The 19,643-nt window shown below is 54.6% G+C and overlaps 1 protein-coding gene across 8 annotated transcripts in view; it reads left to right on the plus strand.

The window, feature by feature from the left end:
- The first annotated feature begins 4,225 nt into the window (after positions 1 to 4,225).
- The window catches only part of FAM167A (family with sequence similarity 167 member A), a 30,505-nt gene continuing 15,087 nt past the window's right edge, over positions 4,226 to 19,643 (plus strand). The window contains exons 1-6 of one of the 8 annotated variants that reach the window (XM_043891018.1): positions 4,226 to 4,845; positions 10,466 to 10,562; positions 12,214 to 12,335; positions 16,922 to 17,160; positions 17,968 to 17,998; positions 18,448 to 19,244. In XM_043891018.1, the coding sequence (XP_043746953.1) occupies positions 18,873 to 19,244 (372 nt within the window). In that variant the 5' untranslated portion in view covers positions 4,226 to 4,845; positions 10,466 to 10,562; positions 12,214 to 12,335; ... (1 more) ...; positions 17,968 to 17,998; positions 18,448 to 18,872. The remainder of the gene's footprint in view (positions 4,846 to 10,465; positions 10,563 to 12,213; positions 12,336 to 16,921; positions 17,161 to 17,967; positions 17,999 to 18,447; positions 19,245 to 19,643) is intronic. The other 7 variants (XM_043891013.1, XM_043891019.1, XM_043891015.1 and 4 more) reach the window with 7 other exon arrangements.

The following is a 19,643-nucleotide window of genomic DNA, read 5'->3' on the forward strand; positions in this document are numbered from 1 at the left end:
GAACTATATTAAAAAAAAAAGAAAGATCAAGTTCAACTTTATCCCCATGCATGACGACTTCTCCTCCAGATACCCATCCTTAGCCTCTGTACCATCAGGGACTGGCTGGTGGAAATGAAAAGAATAAAGAATAAAGCCACTAGGAGTACTGTTGAGATCATGAAGCGATTGAGAATCGGGTGGAGCTTCCATAAGGTGCAGAGTTCTACTGCAGGCCCTAGACATTCTCATCCTGTCTTCAGGCCAGGAGCACCTCACCCTACTTCCACCCCAGATTGAAGCAGGGCAGAGTACAATTAGGCTCTCCCTAGGACATAGGGAATGCAGCCTTGACTGTGTCTCACCCAGCCTCACAGCAAACCCACAGGATTCTTTTTCACCCATCTAGTTGGCCTTGACCTCTTGCTCATCCAGACTGGCAGATTCCGTCAGACCCTCGCACTTGGCAGTTTCTGGTCCTGTCTTCTGCCTAGCGTGATACATTCTACTCCGTCAGTGGGGAAGACAGTGGAATCTTGGGTCCAAACGTGCCAGAGCTTGAACCCTTCATTCCAGGAATTTGACAAAAGTCTAATTAGTTACAGAGACAGGACTGGAGCCTGGATCTCCTAATTCCTATCCAGGGCTCTTTCCAGAGTTCAGAGGCAGTGAGATGATATTCCAGATGAAGAATCTAGAAGGCTGTATCCTGGCAGCAGGCTGCTTCATGCCCGTCATTAAGTGTCATCATCTCTGCTTTCCTTCCAGAGCGGGGAGTGCCCAGGGAGACCTCATTGCAGCTGAGGTTGAACTGGTTGTTGTTGTTCAGTTGCTGAGTAGCATCCGATTCTGTGCGACCCCATGGACTGCAGCACGTCAGGCTTCCCTGTCCTTCACCATCTCCCGGAATTTGCTCAAACTCATGTCCATTGAGTTGGTGATGCCATCCAACCATCTCATCCTCTGCTGCCCCCTTCTCCTCCTGACCTGGAAATACACTGCATCATCTTTCAGATGGTGATTCTTACAAGTGTTCTTCAGATCAAAGTGCAAACTCTGCAGGAGATGCCATGGTGGAGAGGAGAGTGACCGGGTGACGAGAGTTCACAGATATGTGTAATGTCCTGGGCTTCTTAAACAAACCATCAGGCCCACCCTCAGTGTTTGAGAGGTCTAAAGCCAAGGCATAAATGGAGGCCCACATGCCATGTATCCAAATATTTGAGAGTTGTAAACCAAGCTAACAAATCATTAGATAATGTTTGTTCTTTCCTCTTGCCTGGACAAACATATCTTTATAACAACCTCAAAGGCAGGTTTCAATTGCACATCTTGGACACCTAGAACACCGGGGCAGAGAGGTGAGGTTTCAGCCCCACCCATGGCCTTCCTTCTTTCATTTTTACCCTGAGGGCCCTTGTGCTGAAGCAGGGAAAACCCAATCCTGAGAGTCCACCCCAGTCCAAGAAAGAGGCCTGCACAAGCCGGAAGGCAGGCCGTCTGGGGAGGAAATTCCCAGATCCTGGCTACTTAGAGCACAGGAGAGGGGAGGAATGGAGTTGGATGGGTGTGTCCTCTGGCCTCATGGCCCTCTTCCCTGGAGGAGGACCAGATGAAGGCTATCTAAAGCATATAGCCAAGGCAGGCCCTCTTGCCCATCTATAGGCTAGTATTATTAAAATTATTTCCATTTTACAGATGAAGTAGCTGCAGTCAGAAAACCTGAGTGACTCTACACAGGCACACACCAGCCACAGAAGAGCCAGGACTTGAACCTGAGCCTGCCTGCCTCCAGATCCCTGCTGGGCCTCTTCCCCCACACTGCTCTCCCCATGGCCCAGCATCACCTGGGATGTTATGAGCCTCTCCCTGCTGGGGGCCCGAACTCCCAACATGTCTCACCCCTGGAAAGGTGCAAACAATCTCTTTATTGGTCTGTTTGCCTCCTGTCTTGTCCCCTCATCAAGCCAGGTTTTCTAAGACACAAAAGCTGTGACAAGAGACCTTCTTAATCCCCTGCCTTCAGGGTCGTGTTCAAAGACCTCGCTTTGGCCCATCATGTGCTCTTGCATGCTTCCTCTCGGTGGTGGTCAAGCCCCCTCTGGCCTGCACACACTCTTGCAAATGTGGCTCCTTCTCTGGTCTTGTCAGGCCTCCCATCCCCTCTCCTAGCAAACTCCCTTATCCTCCTCATCTGGGCTTAGATGGCCTCTGTCACCACCACCCCCCCCCCACCCCGAACTCTAGTTCTAAGGTGCATGCTCTTTGTCAATTAATCCCTACATCAATAAGTGTCAGGCGCCACACCTGACACTTGGCACCGGGTGGTACAGAGCAAGCCACCCATCAACACTCATTGACCTCCTGGGCTCCCGACAGGATGGGAAGCTGGTCCTCGTCTCCTTTCTGTGCTTCAGCCTGAGTCAAACCCTCTTGAGAGATAAGGGCAGCAGAGAGCCATTACCGTTGCCAGCATCAACGCCTCTGAATGACAGGCACTTCCTGGACCAGCCCAATGTCCCGTGGTCCAAACGGCCACTGGAGGGGAAGAGCCCCGAGGGAACCCTGCTGCTCTGAGCTCCAGCCCAGCCTCACAGCTCCTCATAGAAAAGGCATTCAGAGCAGGAGACATCAGGTTCATACCCCAAGCTCAGAGCCCTCTTCTCCTTGTAGCAGTGTTTTTCAATATTGCAAATTACAAAAACAATTCACTATGGAAATTTATTGGAAGTCTGTAGAAGAAATTTAAAATTCTGTTATTCCACCACCCAGAAAAAAACCACAGCTGATATTTGCATACCTCCTCCAGATCTTTTTTCTACCTGTATAAAATAATTGAATATTAAATATTAGAATTAAAGGTTTCATACTGTCTTATTTACCTCAACATTTGATGTTCCAGTCTTATTTGCTTAGTGTGAGATCATTAGCATTTTCCTGTGTCATCAGGGTTTTTTTGAGAATTTTATTTGGATGGCTATATGTGATCCTATGCTACAGTTCTGTAAGTCAGCTGAGCTGACACAGGCCAGGAGAGTGGCAGAGGGGATGGAAAGAAGTGGAAAGACCGGATCCATATGAAGTCTTCCCTGATGGCTCAGATGGTAAAGAATCTGCCTGCAATGTAGGAGACTCAGGTTCGATCTCTGGGTCAGGAAGATCCGGTAGAAGAGGGAATGGCTACCCACTGCAGTGTTCTTGCCTGGAGAACTCCATGGACAGAGGAGCATGGCAGGCTACAGTCCATGGGGTCATAAAGAGTCAGACCCAACAGATCGACTTTCACTTTTCATATTTAAGAGCTAGAGTCAAGAGGTTGGGTCAATGCCAGGGACTCTCCAGAAAGCCCCGGTTCAAGAACACTTGCAAGTTTAGCACCATCAGCCTGTTTGCATGAAGAGGTGCTCCCATTAGTGGGGTGTCTCCTTTGACAAAATCCTTAGCGGAAGTCCTAGTGAAAGAGGAAGAAAGGAAGCAGAACAGGGCTCAGATGGGGAATTGCAGTGAGGGTCACGGGCACCAGAGGGCAGCACAAGGGTCTCAAGCATCTTGGGAGCTGAGTCCCACAGAAAAGGCCAGTCATCTTGGGTCAAGCCATTCTGCAGCCCCGCTCCCCAGTGTGTACATCTACCCTGGAAATAAAGATGCTTGCCCTGCATCTCCAGTACTGTCCTGAGCATGGGAGATGAGATAACTTTGAAGGACCCCACAATGAAGAGTCAAGAGTCTAGGAAAAGAACCTGACCATGTCCAGGCTGCCCCTGAGGGTAAGGCTAACTTCCAGTAATCAGCCCTGGGGCGGGAGATCACAGGAAGAGGAGGAACCCTGCCCCCAGGTTCTGGAGTACCAGAGCCAGAACCAGGGACGGGAGTACCCTGTCTGCAGTCGGGACTGATCTAAAGGCCTGGGTGGAGCAGCCCTGGTTGCAGACCTGTATGTGTCTTGGGTGCCCGGAGCTCTGGGCTCTGGTGGAGCAAGGGCACCCATCTCCAGTGGTCCCAGTGGTTGGCACGGCACCTAGCATTCTGTGCCTCGAGGCAAGCTGTGGTTAGTGGGGGGAACACAAGCTCTAGGGCAGCGCCCCGCGCCCCTCGCCCCCCAGTCCCCGGACTGGTCTGGGAGACGGATCTGGAAGACCTGCTTCTACTTAGCCTCTCCGAGCCTCAGTTTCCTCCTCTGTAAGCTGACCCGCCGAGGGGCTGTGATGGTGTGGCACGCGCTGCGCACTCACTGTACAGGCCTTGCTGCTGGTGGTTGGAATTCAAGCCGCTGGCGGGTGGCGTGGAGGCTCCCTGTTTGCGGACACCGCCGGAAAAGGGGTTCTCCTGCCCGCTCCACGCAGGCAAACTGCTGACAGTGGCAAAGCCACGTTGCCACGCTTGGAGGAAAACCGCCTTGGTTTCTTTTCTTTCTTTCTTTTTTTAAAGTCTATTTGGGTTTGGTTTCGTCTAGGGTTTGGGCCATCGCGTGCGGTTTGCTTCTCCTCTCGGCTGCTCGGGTTGAGGTCCTGGCCGGGAACGAGAAGCTGGAAGGGCTTTAGGACCCGGCGCGTCCCGGTCCCCGGAGCCCCGGGCGGAGAGGCTTGAATGAGAGGCTGGAGGGGACCTCCGCTGAAAGGACTCGCGGCGGAATAGCTCCGCTGTCGCCAGGCAACCGCCCTGACGCAACGCAAAAAAAAAAAAAAAAAAGTCCCTTAAAAAAAGAACAGTGCTGAGAATTCGCCGTAGCACGAGAGAAAGGGCGGCAGAAGCCGACTCAGCCCCGAAGCCGGGGCCAGAGGCTGCGGAGGAGCCGGGAGCCCACTTCGAAAGGAGAAGGCGGGGACCTGGTGACACCCCGGGAGGGGCCTCGGAGCGCACGGGAAGGTGGGTTCGCGGCTGTGTGGGGATGATCCCAGGTCTGGGGGCCGGTCTAGAGCTGGTTTGTCGGTGGCCTGCGGCGCCGCCAGGGGAGGGGGCTCTCGGGGCACCGCAGGTCCCCAGATCAGGCGGTAGAGGGGAGCAGCGGGAACTGCTGGAGCACCCACCTCAGGGCACCCTGGAGTGGACGCCCCGCACGCGCCCGCAGGAGGTGAGGTCCTACCTCAGCCGCTCCTGGGGGCTCGCTGCCCTCAGCGGGAGTGGGACGGTGGGTGCATCTCTCCCATCCCAGCGGGCCTCTTCCAGGGATCAGATCTGGGTGGAGATTTGAGGTTTGAGACATGAAAGGGAGGCGCCCCACTCAGCCTCTGCAGGTCTACTCCCGCCGGCTGGTCGCCTCCAAGCCCACCGGCTCCCTCTGTCTACTTCAGGCTCAGTGATGCGGCTGTTCCTGTCCCAAGGATGCAGTCCCTAACTCATAAGTGACCCAAGGGCACTTGGGGCTGAGAGTGCTCTGAAGGGCCGAGGTCAGTGTGGTCAGAGAGAGCTGCACGGCCAGGAGGGCCTGGGAGAATGAGTAGCCCTGTGGCTGACTCCTGCTCACTGAGAGAAGGCGGGCAGGTCTGTATAGCCTGTGGCCAGGAGGCGGATGTCTGTGTGCACCAAGTCACGTTGACTGTTCTGCTTTTTTTTAAATCCCATATTGCCTGTATCCATTTCTCATTCCCTGTTTCTCCTGAGAAGATTTGGAAGGTGGGTTGTTTCCAGGTTGGTAGGCCACCGTCTCAAACCCACAGCCGCACTGTCCCAGATTGTTTCCACCAGCTCCCAGCGGTCCCCAGTGAATCCCAGGTGGAATGAGCCAGATCCCTAGAGTGCCTGAGGGAGGCGTGGTTCGAAAGCAGCTTCCTTTCCCATCCCCAGAGACAGTGCTACCGCCCTCCAGGCGGGATGCTGAGCTGGGCAAAGTCCTGGGAGAGCAGAGATGGCCAGGGCGCCTCTGCCTAGCCATGTCTTCGGGGTGGGAGCTTCTGCTGGCGGGTTTTTAAGGGGCTTGGCAAAGCAGCCAGGAGCTGTACTCAGAGTGCACAGTGAGGACAGCTCTTCTTCCCTGAGTGCATTTGCCAATCGGGCATGGCTTGAGAACCCTGCACACACACTGGCCATTTTATCCTCACGATCGCCTTTCAAGGAGACATTATGCCCCCATTTTACCAACAGGTCTCCAAGAGACTCAGTAACTTGGTGCAGCTCGTGGGACTGGTGAAAGAGCAGAGAGATTCAGCCCCACATGCCTGACTCCTAAGACAGTGGTCTCAAAGGAAGGCTTTGAACATCTGAGCAGAGAGGGAAGAAACCAGATGAAAAGCAGGCTGCCTGGCGGGGCTTCTCCTGTGTCCTGGGAATGTCCCTGGCCATCTCAAGGGCCCTGTGGAGCCAGGAGAGAAGCCAGGCTCTGCATTCCACCTGGGTGGCTTCAATCCCACTCCCCTGAAGCCAAGAGAGAAAAGGGCCCTCCCTCACCCCCTTTTCCTCTTTGCCCAGTCGAAGACCCCCAACTTCTCATGTTCTTGCTCCTGTCTTGTCCTCCTAATTACATGCATGGGATTCCACTAAATTAACAGTCCCACCTCCATATCTACCAGCTTGACCTCTTCCCAAGAGGGACTGTGGCAGGGAAGTAAATTCAGGCAGTGCCTAAGTATTGCTGAGAGAGATCCACCGAGCCCCAGCCCAGTGAGGAAGAAACTGCTTGTCAGTCTCCTCACGCATGCAGGTGGCACTCTCTAGGTAAATTTTGCTCGTGGAAAACTCCCTTGGCCCCACAGGAGTGTCTGGAATTCCCAGAACCTTCTGGGAGCTATGCCTCCCCCAACAGTCGCTCTTTGTTTGCCTGGGACATAGAGCTGTTTGCAAAGGTGGAGGATGGATGATGATTGGAGCAGTTTGATCTCAGTTTCCTGACTAGGCGGGAAGGGAGTTCTCACTCACGAAATGGAAATCTTCTAGGATTAATCAGGATGACTCTTAACATGCACTCTGGGATTTGGACCCGGGGCGAGAAGAAAGAAAGGGAAGGCAAATTCTGAAGCAGAGCCCAAGGGGGTGTGCATGGACCAAACAGAGGGCAGTGGGCAAGTGGACCCGGAAGGATCTGGAGGTGGGCAAGGTGGTTAGAAGGAACTTTGTCATCAGCCTGTAGAGTTTAAGCTGCCCCAGGGGTTCAAGTTGCCAACGTGAGTTAGGAAGACTGCAAATGTCAGCTTCTGCATGGTTAGGACAGCTGCCCTGGTTCAGGAAAGCCCATCGCTGCCCCCTCCCCTGCGCCCCCCTCCTCTACCCCTCCATACTTCTCTCTGGAGAGGCAAGAGAAAGGAAGACAGAGAAACTGTCAAGAGAAGGTAGCAGTGTGCTCTGCCCCATACCAATCTTTCGTCCTCCCGATGCCGCCCAACAGCCATGCCCCCCCCAACCCACAACAACACTCGCCCATGAAAAGCTCCTTAAGGAAGGAAATGCGGAGCATAGGAGCTATTCTCCCTGTGGGCACACCGTCCAGGAGGGTAGGGGGACAGTGAACCCCCCACCATCATGGGCCGCCTCACTCCTGGCCCCTGGGCAGCAGCCTTCACACAGCCCCGGGGAGGGGTGGGGTTCATCTCCTCCCAGGCACAGACTGAGCCCCACTTCTTCCAGGCCATCTCTCCAGGACGGCTAGAGAGCCCCTCAGGTATCCTGATTCAGATGTGGGAGCTGCTTATGTATTCCCAGAGGCTTTGTCGTCAGGCTTGTCCCCTGGGACCTGGAAGGCCCAACTCAGAGCTGGTTTCCAGGGACATAATGGGCCCAGACAGGGACCTCCACTGCAGCCACAGCTCAGGCTCACTGAAGGCTGAACAGCCTTTCCTCATTCCAGGAAGCCAGCCAGGCCTGAGTGTGAGCTGGGCCGTTAAGGGCCAGCCGGGTGGTACATGGTGAGGAGTACACAGGAAGGTTCTAGATCGGGATGTTTGACCGGGCAGGCCACTTCAGGCACTCGTCATCCTTGTCCATCATCAAGTTAAAGCCGCGCTGTCTCCCCCATCCCGTGAGCATTTACCTGTGTGTCGACTCAGAGACATCGCTTTACTGACCCACGGGTTTGGCCCAGACGCTCAGGTTCTGCTGTGTTGTTGTTTGTTTACTTGTTTGATGGCAGCCACTGAAAACTATGAGGTGAGCGCAAACCTCAGTATCAGGATGAATGAAAATAAGCCTCAGACGGAATTCTGCCTCCCAGCTAGACATTTTTCGAACACTTGTTTATTTGCAAATGGGTCCAGCAGAGGTCAGACGGCCTGTTCTGTGAGCTTGGTTCAACTCACAGTCATCTATCTCTCTAGAAGGCCTGATCATACCTCCCTCGAGGTCTTGCCAGATTCTTTCTCCCTGCCCTTTCATGAGTCAAAATTCATTTGGCCAGCATATCTTGAATACCTCTGTTTTCACCAACGAGAATGCATTTCTAATGTTTGCTGTGTTAATTATTAAATGTCTGGTGCTGAGCAGTAAGAAAGACACTCAAGCATTTGCCAGAGTCCCTTCTCGAGTGGGGAACCCTACACTAGGCTCCCAGCTGGGGTTGGGATGTCCCTTGTTGAATGCAGCTGGTTGCAGCTGGCCCCGCAATACCACACGGAACATCTCATGTCTGTGAAGTTTTTTAAGATCAATCATTGACATCTCACCAAGGAAGCATAAGACAATAGCTCTGTTCTCGAGGCGTGCGGAGTCTGACCAGAGTTGCCAAAGAGAACAGGGCACATGTGCAACCCACAGTTCTGGGCTGACACTAGAGTGATATTCTGCAAATTCTGGGGCACACAGACGTGTGAGCTAACGTCAGTGGTTTGGCAGCCAAGGAGAGTCCAGCCAAGCACTGTCATGGGCGGGAGGGGACTGTCCTACTAGAGGCATAATTAAGAATTCACATATACTCATCAGATCCTTCCAAGGCTTTGCAGTTGATTCCATTATGATCCCAAGGTCAGAGAACTAGTGTCAGGGCTTGGCTATCAACCCACATCCACCAACACCCAGCCCTGCCTCATCCCTAACCTGTTCCATCTCTTTCTCCATTTCTTTCTCCAACTCCTGATTCCTGCCCTTTGTGAAGTGCGAATTCAGGCAGCTCAGCATCTGGCTGTGCTCAGCTCACGCTGACACCAAAGGGGAGCAAAGTCACACATCCTACTTTCTGTTCTGCCCAGGGCCCCAGAGAGGGTGCAGGGCTGTGCTTTGGGGGAGCTGCAGATAGAGCTCCCACACATCCTTAGTACAGGCCTTGCCCAAACACAGGGAAACTCTGAGGGCCCTTCACCCCCCTGAGAAGTCAGCGCACCCAGACTATGCAGAAGCTAGTGAAACTCCTTAGGAAGTCCTTGTCAAACCATTAGGCTTTGGAACTTTGGATGCAGAGTGAAACAGAAAACCAGTCATCCCAATAGTTTCCCATTTGAGCGTGAGCTGGTTGCTTCTGCTTATTTGAAGTTGAAGCTCGTAACCCTGTGGACTCAGATAGTCCTACCTCTGACTTGTCTGGGAGCCGAGACAAATGCCAATTCGGGGACCCTTGGGTGGGGTGGACACACCCCACGGGAGAGGAGGCACAGTTCCTGCATCCTCAGCTGTGAAACGTTCCCTGTTCTTAGAGTCAGAGTGTCTGCTCAGACAGCCTTCGGCTTTGATCTCTGCAAATTGCTTTAAAGGCCACTTTGTGTCTGCTTTCTGCCCCCTAATCCCCGCTGCCATGGCCTTTGGCCAGAAGAGCCCCACGGTCACATGCAGCGGTCGGCCGGGCAACGACGGGTTGCCTCACCCCTCCTGCGCATCTCTGCCTCGTCAGGGTTCTCACGGAGGAGAACCTCTGCCTCGGACTCTGTGTTTCCCATGGCTAATCCCCCCAGCTCCCCCCGAGGGACCCTCAGATTCTCAGGCACCTTTCTACCGCCTGTCAGAGTCGAGCAGCCCTTTCCCAGGGCCTCGCAGCCTTGGAAGGGACACCGTGGCGGGGATGCTGGATGGCCCAGCAGCCCCTCCTCTCCTTTCAGCCCGGCAGTAAATTACATCTGTGGCTCCCGGGAGCCAGGACCTCTCCCCCACTCATGGGGACACACAAGTCTTTTTCGGAGGTTTCCTCGGCCACCTCTTTCACTGGGGAAAACGATAGGAAAGGTCTCTCCATTCCCAGCCTCAGCGGGAGGCCTGCGTGGCCTCTCTTTGCAGCGGGGAGCAGGCCCATCAATTATTCAGTGTGGCCCGAGCTCTTTGAAAGCACAGAAGTCCTGACAAGTATTTTTATAGATCCTTGCCTGCTCACAACGTCCCAGCGAGACAGAGCAAGCTTTCTCCATATTTTAGACATTGGAAGCTCCACTTGGAGCCAGAAGATGTGGACCCAAGCCCAGCCAGCTCCCCGAACGGAGCTGTGTGACCCCAGGCAAGTCTTGCAACATCTCTGGTTTGTGGCTTTGCTATTATACTCTCAGGAAGGTCTTTCCACCCCAGGTTTTCGAGTGAGTATGGGGAAACATTTGTAAACTGCAGTGTGATTTCCCAGTGTTTGTGATGGCTCCTGTGATTTCAGGTGTGGACAAGGGAGCTCTGAGTGATAGCCTGAGGTGCAGCCATTAGCACAGGACTTGCAAACCAAACTTCACTGGGAGAAACGCCTGAGAGCGCGGGTGAGTGGGTTCCTCTGTCCCAACCCGCTGTGAGTGCGACTTGGTGACAAGGTGACGACCTCATGGGGTGCTGTGGTCTAGATTCTGTGCTTATTGGCAAGGAATAAGGGTCAAGGCCATTGCCCCCAAACCGTGCATTTCAGAGGGGAGAAGCGAAACCCTAAGGGGAAGTGAGTCACCACAGTCGCTCGAGTTGGTAGGGGTGGAGATGGGGTCCTTGGAGCTGACTCCCAGGTCAGGGACGCCTCTTTCCCACCCAGGCTGGGCCTGACCAAAATGGGGGACCCATTCCCCTCCCCCAGCAGCAGTTCTGGGACCCCTGGAGCAGGCAGTGAGGAGTGAGGAATGTAGCATCCCCCAGCATCCTTCCACCCTGTCCATTGGGATAGAGGACTATAGAGTAGAATGAGGTGGTGTCTGAACTAGGCTCAGGGACTTGTCAAATTCAAACAGGAGGCTACATGGAAAGGCTAAAACATCGAGTTGAGACCAGCTTCCTAAACCACCCCTGCCCTCCCCACTCAGACTCACTAGAAACATTCTGACCTTGAGCTTGCAGGGGGTCTTCTACTGGGCAGGAAACCATCTGGAGGTGTGAATTTGTTCACTGGTTCACAGCACCGCCATCCTCAGCATTTAATGAGCATCCGCTGTTTGCAGAACTCGGAACACAAAAGAGAAAGGAAGGTTCTTCCCATCAAGGAGCTAGATGGTGGCCAGGGAGCCTGGACACTCTCACCGTTCAAGGTCACACAGGCCATGGGTGCAGTGTGAGTGACAGTGCTGGGAACATTCAGAGGATGGCTTGGAAGGTGGGGTTTCCTAGAGGACTTTGGAGAGGAGACCAGCCCTCAGATGAGCTTCAAAGCAGAGCTCTAGACCCAGTGAGGAGAAGGGTGTTCCGCAAGGACCAGTGATGGACAAAAGGATAAAACCAACTGTCCAGAAAGTCTTCCTTCTTTCATTCATCCTATCACTCCTTCACTTGTTCATCAAGTTTACTGAGCACCTACTATGTGCTAGGCACTGTTCTGACCGCTAGGATCACAGTAGTGAACAAGACGAAGTCCCTACGCTCAGGCCTACATTCCCATCGGTGACACTTGTGATCAATGTGTAATATCCTAGTTATGTGAATGGGAAGAGCTACAAAGCAAAAGGAAGCAGGGACATCCCAGTGGGCTGGTCAGAGCCGGCATCTGTGGAGGTGGCATCTGAGTGGTGGTGTGAGATCAGGGAGAAGTCAGCAGACAGAGCAAGGCATGAGGGTGGGGGGCACAGTCTCGGAGTCTTAAGAGGAAGTGGCTGGAGTCTCACAGTGGTTTGGGGCAGGAGTGATCTAGGCAGCCAAAGGGTGGCTTTCTGGAAGTGGTGAGTGGAGGGTTCTCCTGGTGGCAGCTTGTGGCCCCTGAGGTACATCGTGGGTGGAGGCGAAGAACCCAAGTACCACCCCACTGTCCTCACCAGCATTCCCCACTGTGCACGTCCAGAGCACACATGCAATAAAGCCCACCCCACCACACACACACATCCGCATGCACACAAACACACAGACACTCTCACACACGATATCCAACGCAGTTCGCCCCCACCATGCACCCACAGTTGGTACCCAGGGTCCTGTCTCTGCACCATGTCTTCCCCACCTCAGGTGCTCCCCACACCAGCTTTGACCAAGACCAGGAATACAGATGAGCTGGGAAAGATGATCCGTGCAGGGCCAAACCAGCAGTGGCCCCGCCTGCTTCGGTCACCATGGCAACCTTGGAGGAGGTGAGAAAACGCGCTCTCTGGCAGCTCCTGGAAGTGCCCTGGAGACTGTGGGTCGCTCCAAGGGGCATAGGGCTGTGTCCCCCAGCCGCTCAGCCCCGGTTGTTAGGGCTCCCACGAGTCTACAGAGCACAGATGGGGTTTTCCAGCCTCCATCAGCCACCGGAGGTCAGTCCTGAGGCCCAGCCCTGGGCTCTCCATTTAAGATAAGCATCAGGGTTTTATGATGAAACCCCATACTGATAAAGCCAGCCTCATCACAACTCCCCCTCCGTGTCCCACAGCTACTGACCTGTCACTCACCTGGAACAAAGAGGCATTCGCTGCTTTAGAAGATGAAAGAAAAAGATTCAGGTGTGAGTCGTGGCCTCAGCCACTTTGGAAGTTCATACTGTGAAGTGCGGACCACAGAGCTTTCTCCCCGACTCTGTCCTTTCAGCCCTGCGGGAGGCTGTGAGACAGACACTGCAACTACTTCATTTCCAAAACAGGGGCCGAGACCCAAGTCTCACAGCTCCTGCTGGAGAGGGATCCCCCCTCCCAGAGGACAGATCTGCAGCAGGAAGCAGAGGTCCCTCTGTCTTCAGCCCCGGCAGCCTCTGACCTGCTCTCAGGGTAGACCTGTGGGTGGAAGGTGGGACGGTGTTGCCCTGCTGGGAGGTGGCCGGCAGGCCTGGTCTGGCTAAAGCCAGAATGGGCGCTGCGGCTCCTGTCCTGCTTAGGTGGCCCGTCAGCCCTGGGCCTGAGTCCCTCTGGTAGGTATTTTAGGCCTCATCACACGCAAAACACAGCCACAGGGAGGCTCTCCTTTAGGGACTGATGGGTCCAGCCTGACTCAGGAGTCTGAGAGCCACAGAGGTAGAAGGCAGATGAGCAGAGGCAGCGGCCGGCACAGCAGTGGACACAGAGCCGGAGGTGCGGCCCCGGGAGAGGGCTCCGCAGCTGGGTCTGTCTTCTGCAGGCGCATTTCCACACTGAAGAACTGGCTACACTGCGGCTGAGGCCCTCACAGGATCTGACTTTCCTCAGCAAGGCAGACCTGGCCGGGATGGGATGCCTTAAGGGGCTGTTCCTCTCCACTCCGGTTCCTGTATGTTACCCAGTGCTCTGCTGCTGGAGGCCAGAGCCAGCCTCACATGCGTGTGCAAAAGAGCTGGTGCTGCAGGTATCACCCCAGGGAAAACCAGAGCATATCAGTTGAGGCACAAGAACACTTCTACTAGAAGGTGCAACAGAAGTGTAAATTTACCCATGTGCAAAATTCTTATTGCATCCGCATCAAGCATTACCCATAGTAGACTGTAAATTAGGAAACAATCAACTATGGATGCAGCTGGAGTCTTTTTTTTTCCCCTAGATATTTATTTATTTGGCTGCCCTGCCTCTTAGTTGCAGCATGTGGGATCTAGTTCCTTGACCAGGGATCGAACCTGGGCCCCCTGTGTCGGGAGGGCAAAGTTCCAGCCAACGGACCACCAGGGAAGTCCCTCCAGATGGACTCAGTAAAAGCTTCTTTGAGTGGACAGCAGTCATCCAGCCTCAACTTGAGGTGGCGGCACCCCATCTAAGGGACACATAGAAATGTGGGGGAGAGTGTCCTCTTGTCTTCATCTTATTTTATGACACTGCTCAGGCCTCAGTTATATGCTTTGGCCCCCCAAATGAACTGTTTGTCCCCCTCATTTCCAAGAGTCAGCCCTCAAGAGGCTCAGAGGCCAGTGGAGGAGACCATGGAGAAAGTTCCTGGTAGAAGTGCTGTGGTCTAAGAGGGCCACTGAGCCCAGTTTTGAGCCAACCTGGAGCCAGACCACAGGGGTTCAGTTCCCAGCTTTTCAGCTGGTTCTGTGACCCAGGGCTGGCTACTCTACCTCTCAGGGCTTTGGTCTCCTCATCTGGGTCATGGAGATGGTGATAATACATGCCTCATGAGGGTATTGTGAGGACTGAACATGTTCGTGCACGTGAAGCTCTTAGAACAACACCTGGCGAGAGCTGCTCCAAGGAGATGTGACCTAATGTTGCTGTGATGACATAATTGTTTCCCCGATGTGGTCTCGTGGCATTGCGGGGGCATGTGCAGTGTGGGCAAGTTGAGGAAAACTTGAGGGGGGAAAATTCCCGAGAAATGAGCTGTGGAAGGGAGCAAAGGGCGTTCCGGGCTGAGGGAACTAGCTTGTGCAGAGTCACAACGGCATGGGAGGGCCCGGGATTCAGTGTTGGAGAAGAAATGAGTCCCTTCTCGTGGAGAGCCCCAGACCAGAAGGAGCAGACTGGAGCCTGGGGATCCAGACTGGGAGAGAGTGACTGAGACTTTCTTAGAAAAACACAGGGCAATAGGGAGGGAGTGGGATACTTCTCTGGTGGTCCAGCGGTAGGACTCCATGCTCCCAATGTAGGGGCCCTGGGTTCAATCCCTGGTCAGGGAACTAGATCCCACATGTTGCAAGTAAAACCCGGCACAGCCAAATAAATAAAAATAAGTATTAAAAAAAGAGAGAGCAAGTGTCCCATGAGAGAGAGAGAGATGAGAGAGAATGGGTCTTCAGCATCCTTCCTGTTCTCAGAGCCCGTCTAGGAAGCGGGTTTGGAAGTCGTCCAGGAGGATAGATTAGGTCATCTTGGGATGAGATGTTGGCCGCATGACTGGGCTGCACCCACATGACTCCCCCAGCAGCCAGGGCATTAGCTCATGGCTGGCAGGGCATCCTTTGTAGCAGCCACCGTGGGCCCAGAGTGAGCCAGGAGCGTGTTTGAACAGCAGTCCCTGTGTGTGGTGTGGGTCCCAGGTGCTGACACGTCACTACTAAGGAGCTCACGCGCCCCCAGGGCTGATCTTCTGCTTCAGGAACTTCAGGTTCTTTCGCAGCTCAGTGGCGGCCTGGCGGGGCATGCCCAGGCCTGGTGGGATTACGGTCCAGCCTTGTTTTTCTGGATGTCCCAGGTCCTAGTTCTGGCGGCATTCTCTGGCTTCACTCCTGGGATCTCTGACTTTGCCAAGTCCCCAGCGAATGTCACTTTGTCTTGGGCTTACTGTAGACCGGCACTGTTAAGGGCTTGATATTTGTCACCTTGCCTAGTTTTCATAATGACCTACAAAGTTGATAGTATTACCCTTGGGGCCAGCTTCACGAGCAAGAGACCTGGGCAGCCCCACAGGGCCCTGTCCTTGGGTTCATGCTCTGCTGTCCCTGTCTTGAAAATCTAGTACTTTTTTTTTTTCTTTTGCTGCCCCTCAGGTCTTAGTTGCAGCGTATGGGATCTTCCATTGTAGCGTGTGGACTCTAGTCGTGGCTCTCGGGGCTCAGTAGTAGGGGCTCCGGTTTAGCTGCTCGGCGGCAGGTGGGATCTTCATGCCCTTACCAGGGACTGAACCCGTATTCTCTGCATTGCAAGCTGGATTCTTAACCACTGGACCATCAGGGAAGTCCCACAATCTTACTAGGTTGTAACAAGGTGCCCTGATTACATTTTGCACCAAGCCCAGCAAATTACATAGGGAGTCCTGATTCTCCCCATTTGTCAGGAGAAGACACAGAAGCGCGGAGTGGTCTGAAGCCACATGCCTAAGATTACAGAACTGGGCCCCTGGGGGACTGATGCCAAGGCCTATGCCCCCTGGAGTAAGAGGAGGCTGACCCAAGTCCCTCAACCTTCCTGAGCTCCATCTTCCCATTCTTGAAATAGGGGGACACCACCTGCTCCTCACTTGCCCTGTGGCTCAGCTGGTACAGAATCCGCCTGCAGTGCAGGAGACCCGGGTTCAATCCCTGAGTTGGGAAGGTCCCCTGGAGAACGGAACGGCAACCCACTCCTGTATCTGGCCTGGAAAATTCCATGGACTGTATAGTCCCAGGGGTTGCAAAGAGTTGGACTCGACTGAGCGACTTTCACTTTCACTTTTTCACCTGCTCCTCAGGGCAGCCACGGGGCTTGAGGGAGAGGACAGACACACGGGGCGCCTTCTGTGCTCACGCTCAGCCGATCGGGGATCAGCACGGGCTGACTCCCACAGACGCTCCTGCCCATACTGCCAAGTCGTCCTGACACCGCCTTCGCAGGTCTTCTTGGAACTGATGCAGAAACCGCTGATTAAAATCAGTTCCCTGACCCCAGGAGGCAGCTACACAGCAGCGGTCAGAGCTGCTTCCCCCAGAAGGAGCACGCCTCCTAACAGGTCCTCCCTCTGCAGGGAGGGTGCAGCCAGCAGAAAGGGAGGCAGACAGACGTCCCAGTAGCTTCTTCTGCTCACAGATCTCAGGGCTTGTCTCCTTAAAAGGCTTCGATGGAAATTGCCAGCGCTCCTCTGTCAGTGGAGGATGCCCTGTAGGGTAAAACCACCCTGGGCACACTCCAGCCAGACTCTGACACCTCAGGAAAGAGGCAGATGGTGCCTGGGTGGGGCCCCAGACAGAGGCTAATGGGTCTTTAGATTTGGAGAGATTCTTGAGGAGCCTGGATAACAGTGATGCTGCATGGAAGGCCCCCATGAGAATACCCCACATTTGCAGGCTGTGCTACACCTACAGAAAGTCCACACAAGCCAGTGTCCCAAACCTAGGGGGTTGGTATTATCACCCTCTGTTTTACAGATGCGGAAACTGAGGCTCAGCAAGCCTGGAAGCACCTACAGCTGAGCAATCTGATTCCAAGTCTTGTGCTTCTGTCTCAAGACCTAGTGGTTCTCAACCCTGGTCCTCTCAGATCACGTGGGGAGCTTTGAGTTGATGCCTGAGTCTGGTTATAGACGAACTGAACCAGGACCCCTGGGACAGGCCTGGGACTCATGTTGTGGAGGTTCCTCAGAGGATTCTCAGCTGTGTGACTGGAGGTGAGAACTAGGTTTCTCTGCCATCAGTAGGGGGAAGATTTCTTTTCATTCCTGGAGCCAGGGGCAGTACATCCCTCTGGTCAGATGCCATCTCAGGAAAGGGTTGCAGGAACCGTCCAGAGAGACAGCAGGCTCTGCTCTTGAGTAACTCCAAGCCCAGGCGCGAGATGAGCCCACAGCCTCCCTAGCGGCCCAGCCCTCACACCATCGCCCCATGCCTGGTTCCCATCACCCTAGACACACAATCACAGCTCTTAGTTTCAGCTTTCCTCCTTAGCCACATCCAGGTCAATACAAATCTCTTCATTCCCTACCTTTTCCATACCAAGTGTCCTCTCCAGGCTGAAGATGTCTTATTGTTTTTTTTCTCCCCCACGTAAGCTTTATCTTGGACGTTGTTACATACCAGTTACATGCAGTCTTTGGCCCAACTGCATGCCCTCCCACAGATTTTCAAAACTCACCCTGAAAACCAAGGACTCCTCTTCTCTGCTGAAGTGAAAGCTCTCCCACTCTGATGGCCCACCTCCACCTGCCCAGACCCTGTGGGACGTGGAGGCTGGGAGCCCAGGGCCTGCTTGTGCCTCAGTTACTTCCCTGCTTCCCTGTGATGGGGCAAGGGCCTGGCTCTCACCTCCTCCGTGGGGGTGGGAAGGCCAAGCCGGATCGGAGAACTGCAGCCCCAGCCCTGGAGCTGCTGCTGTGTGGGCCTATTAGGTGAACGTGAGAACCATCTTTGCAGGAGGTGAGTCATGGCCTCGCTCTGTTTAACAATCCACCCAAGTGCAGCCTGCTTTCTCTCTGCAGGTTTCTTTGCTTTCTGCTCTGACGAGGTGAGGTAAGGTGTTGTCCTTGGAGAAAGAAGCTGAGGGTGTGCGGTAGGACTCGCCCTGAGGAACCAGAGCGTAGGAAGGGGCTGTAGTGGGCAGGGTGGGGCAGAGTCAGGGGTCTCTGGCCTTTCCCTCCGGCTGGCAGCCTTAGCTCAAAGAGACCTGAGCCTGGCGTCCTTACTAATCACTGGGAGCTCTTGGGTGAGCCCTGTAACCTCTGGAGACTCTGACTCCTCATGCATAACATGGAGACAAAAATAAGTAATTATAGACTTACACGGAGGATTAAATGAGATAATAGGGGTGGAACCATTTCCTAAATGGTAAGACACTGTACAAAGTCCATTCTTTCCTGCATCGACTTCAGGCACTGTGCCTCTCTGAGCCTCCGCGTCCCCTCCTGAGGCTGCGTCCAAGGGAGGGGTCAGCACTGACGTCATTCCAATCCTTCCTGTAGGTCCCACACCAGCCAGCAGCTTCCCGCCGCCTGCCCTTCCTGCGAAGGGGACAGGGTCCGTCCTGCATCCCCACTGGAGTCTGATCTGCCTGCCCCTCCAGCACTGATAGATCTTCTTGGCAAAGCTGCCCCCAAAGATTCCTGCTAATGCTTGTCTGTTCCTGCTCTTGCAAAGCATGGCGCCCACAGCGCTCCAGGAAGCCTCTTAAGCCCTGAACGTCGGCAGCTGCTCCAGAGGACGCTGTGTAGGTCCCCTCCGCCCCCTCTGGACTCCAGGAGCCGCGCCCTTCCTAGCGATGCCCTCGGGAGCCTTGGCCCCCACTGGATGAGACCCCTCCAGAGCAGGACCCGACCTTGCTGCCCACCAAGAATCCCTCGGCACCCTCCACCACCTCTCATGTCTGGCTGTCCGGGCAGGTTCTAGAATGTCTGTGCCCCAGATCCAAGTAGGAGAAGGGGCCGGTGGGGAAGAAGGGCCGGCAGGAACGACCCCACCTCCAGATGACCACCTCCGGAGCCTGAAAGCCCTCACGGAAAAACTGAGGCTGGAGACCCGCAGGCCTTCCTACCTGGAGTGGCAGGCCAGGCTGGAGGAGCAGACGTGGCCCTTCCCAAGGCCGGCGGCCGAGCAGCGGGGCTCGGCGGAGGAGGAACCCTCGCTGCTGCGAACCAGAGCACTCAGGCCGCGTCCCCCATCTAGTGGGAGGGCTAACCAGGACGCCGGGCCCCCGCCCACTGGCAAGCTGGAGGGCTTTGAGAGCATCGACGAAGCTATAGCTTGGCTCAGGAAGGAACTGGTAAGTAAGTGGCTGTCCCTTCAGGAAGCCCCAGAAAAGAAGCCTTTCTCTGTCTCTTCCCCTGCCAATTTCACATCTTCCTATTCAGACAAGGGGGTGCCTCATTATTATGTAGGTCCATGTGGTCCATCAGCCCCCAACCACAGGTACTTATGGAGAGCCTGAGCCCATGTTCTGAAGGTGTCCGCAGCCTTCCTGATGCCACCCCAAAGCCAGAGCATTCCACACTGAGTGGTCCCAGAGCTGAGCGGTTCCAGGAATGAGTGAGGTGCTTGTTGTCAATTGCTGAGCCTCCTAGAGCCAGGTGAAGTCGGGTCTGGCAGAAGAGTCTCACTCGCTCCTTCCTGGACAGTGACTGTGCCTCTTCCTGTCTGAAACCCTGTCATCCTGCCATCCGCC

The sequence above is a fragment of the Cervus elaphus genome, chromosome 29 (assembly GCF_910594005.1).
Source record: "Cervus elaphus chromosome 29, mCerEla1.1, whole genome shotgun sequence".
Lineage (NCBI taxonomy): Eukaryota > Metazoa > Chordata > Mammalia > Artiodactyla > Cervidae > Cervus > Cervus elaphus.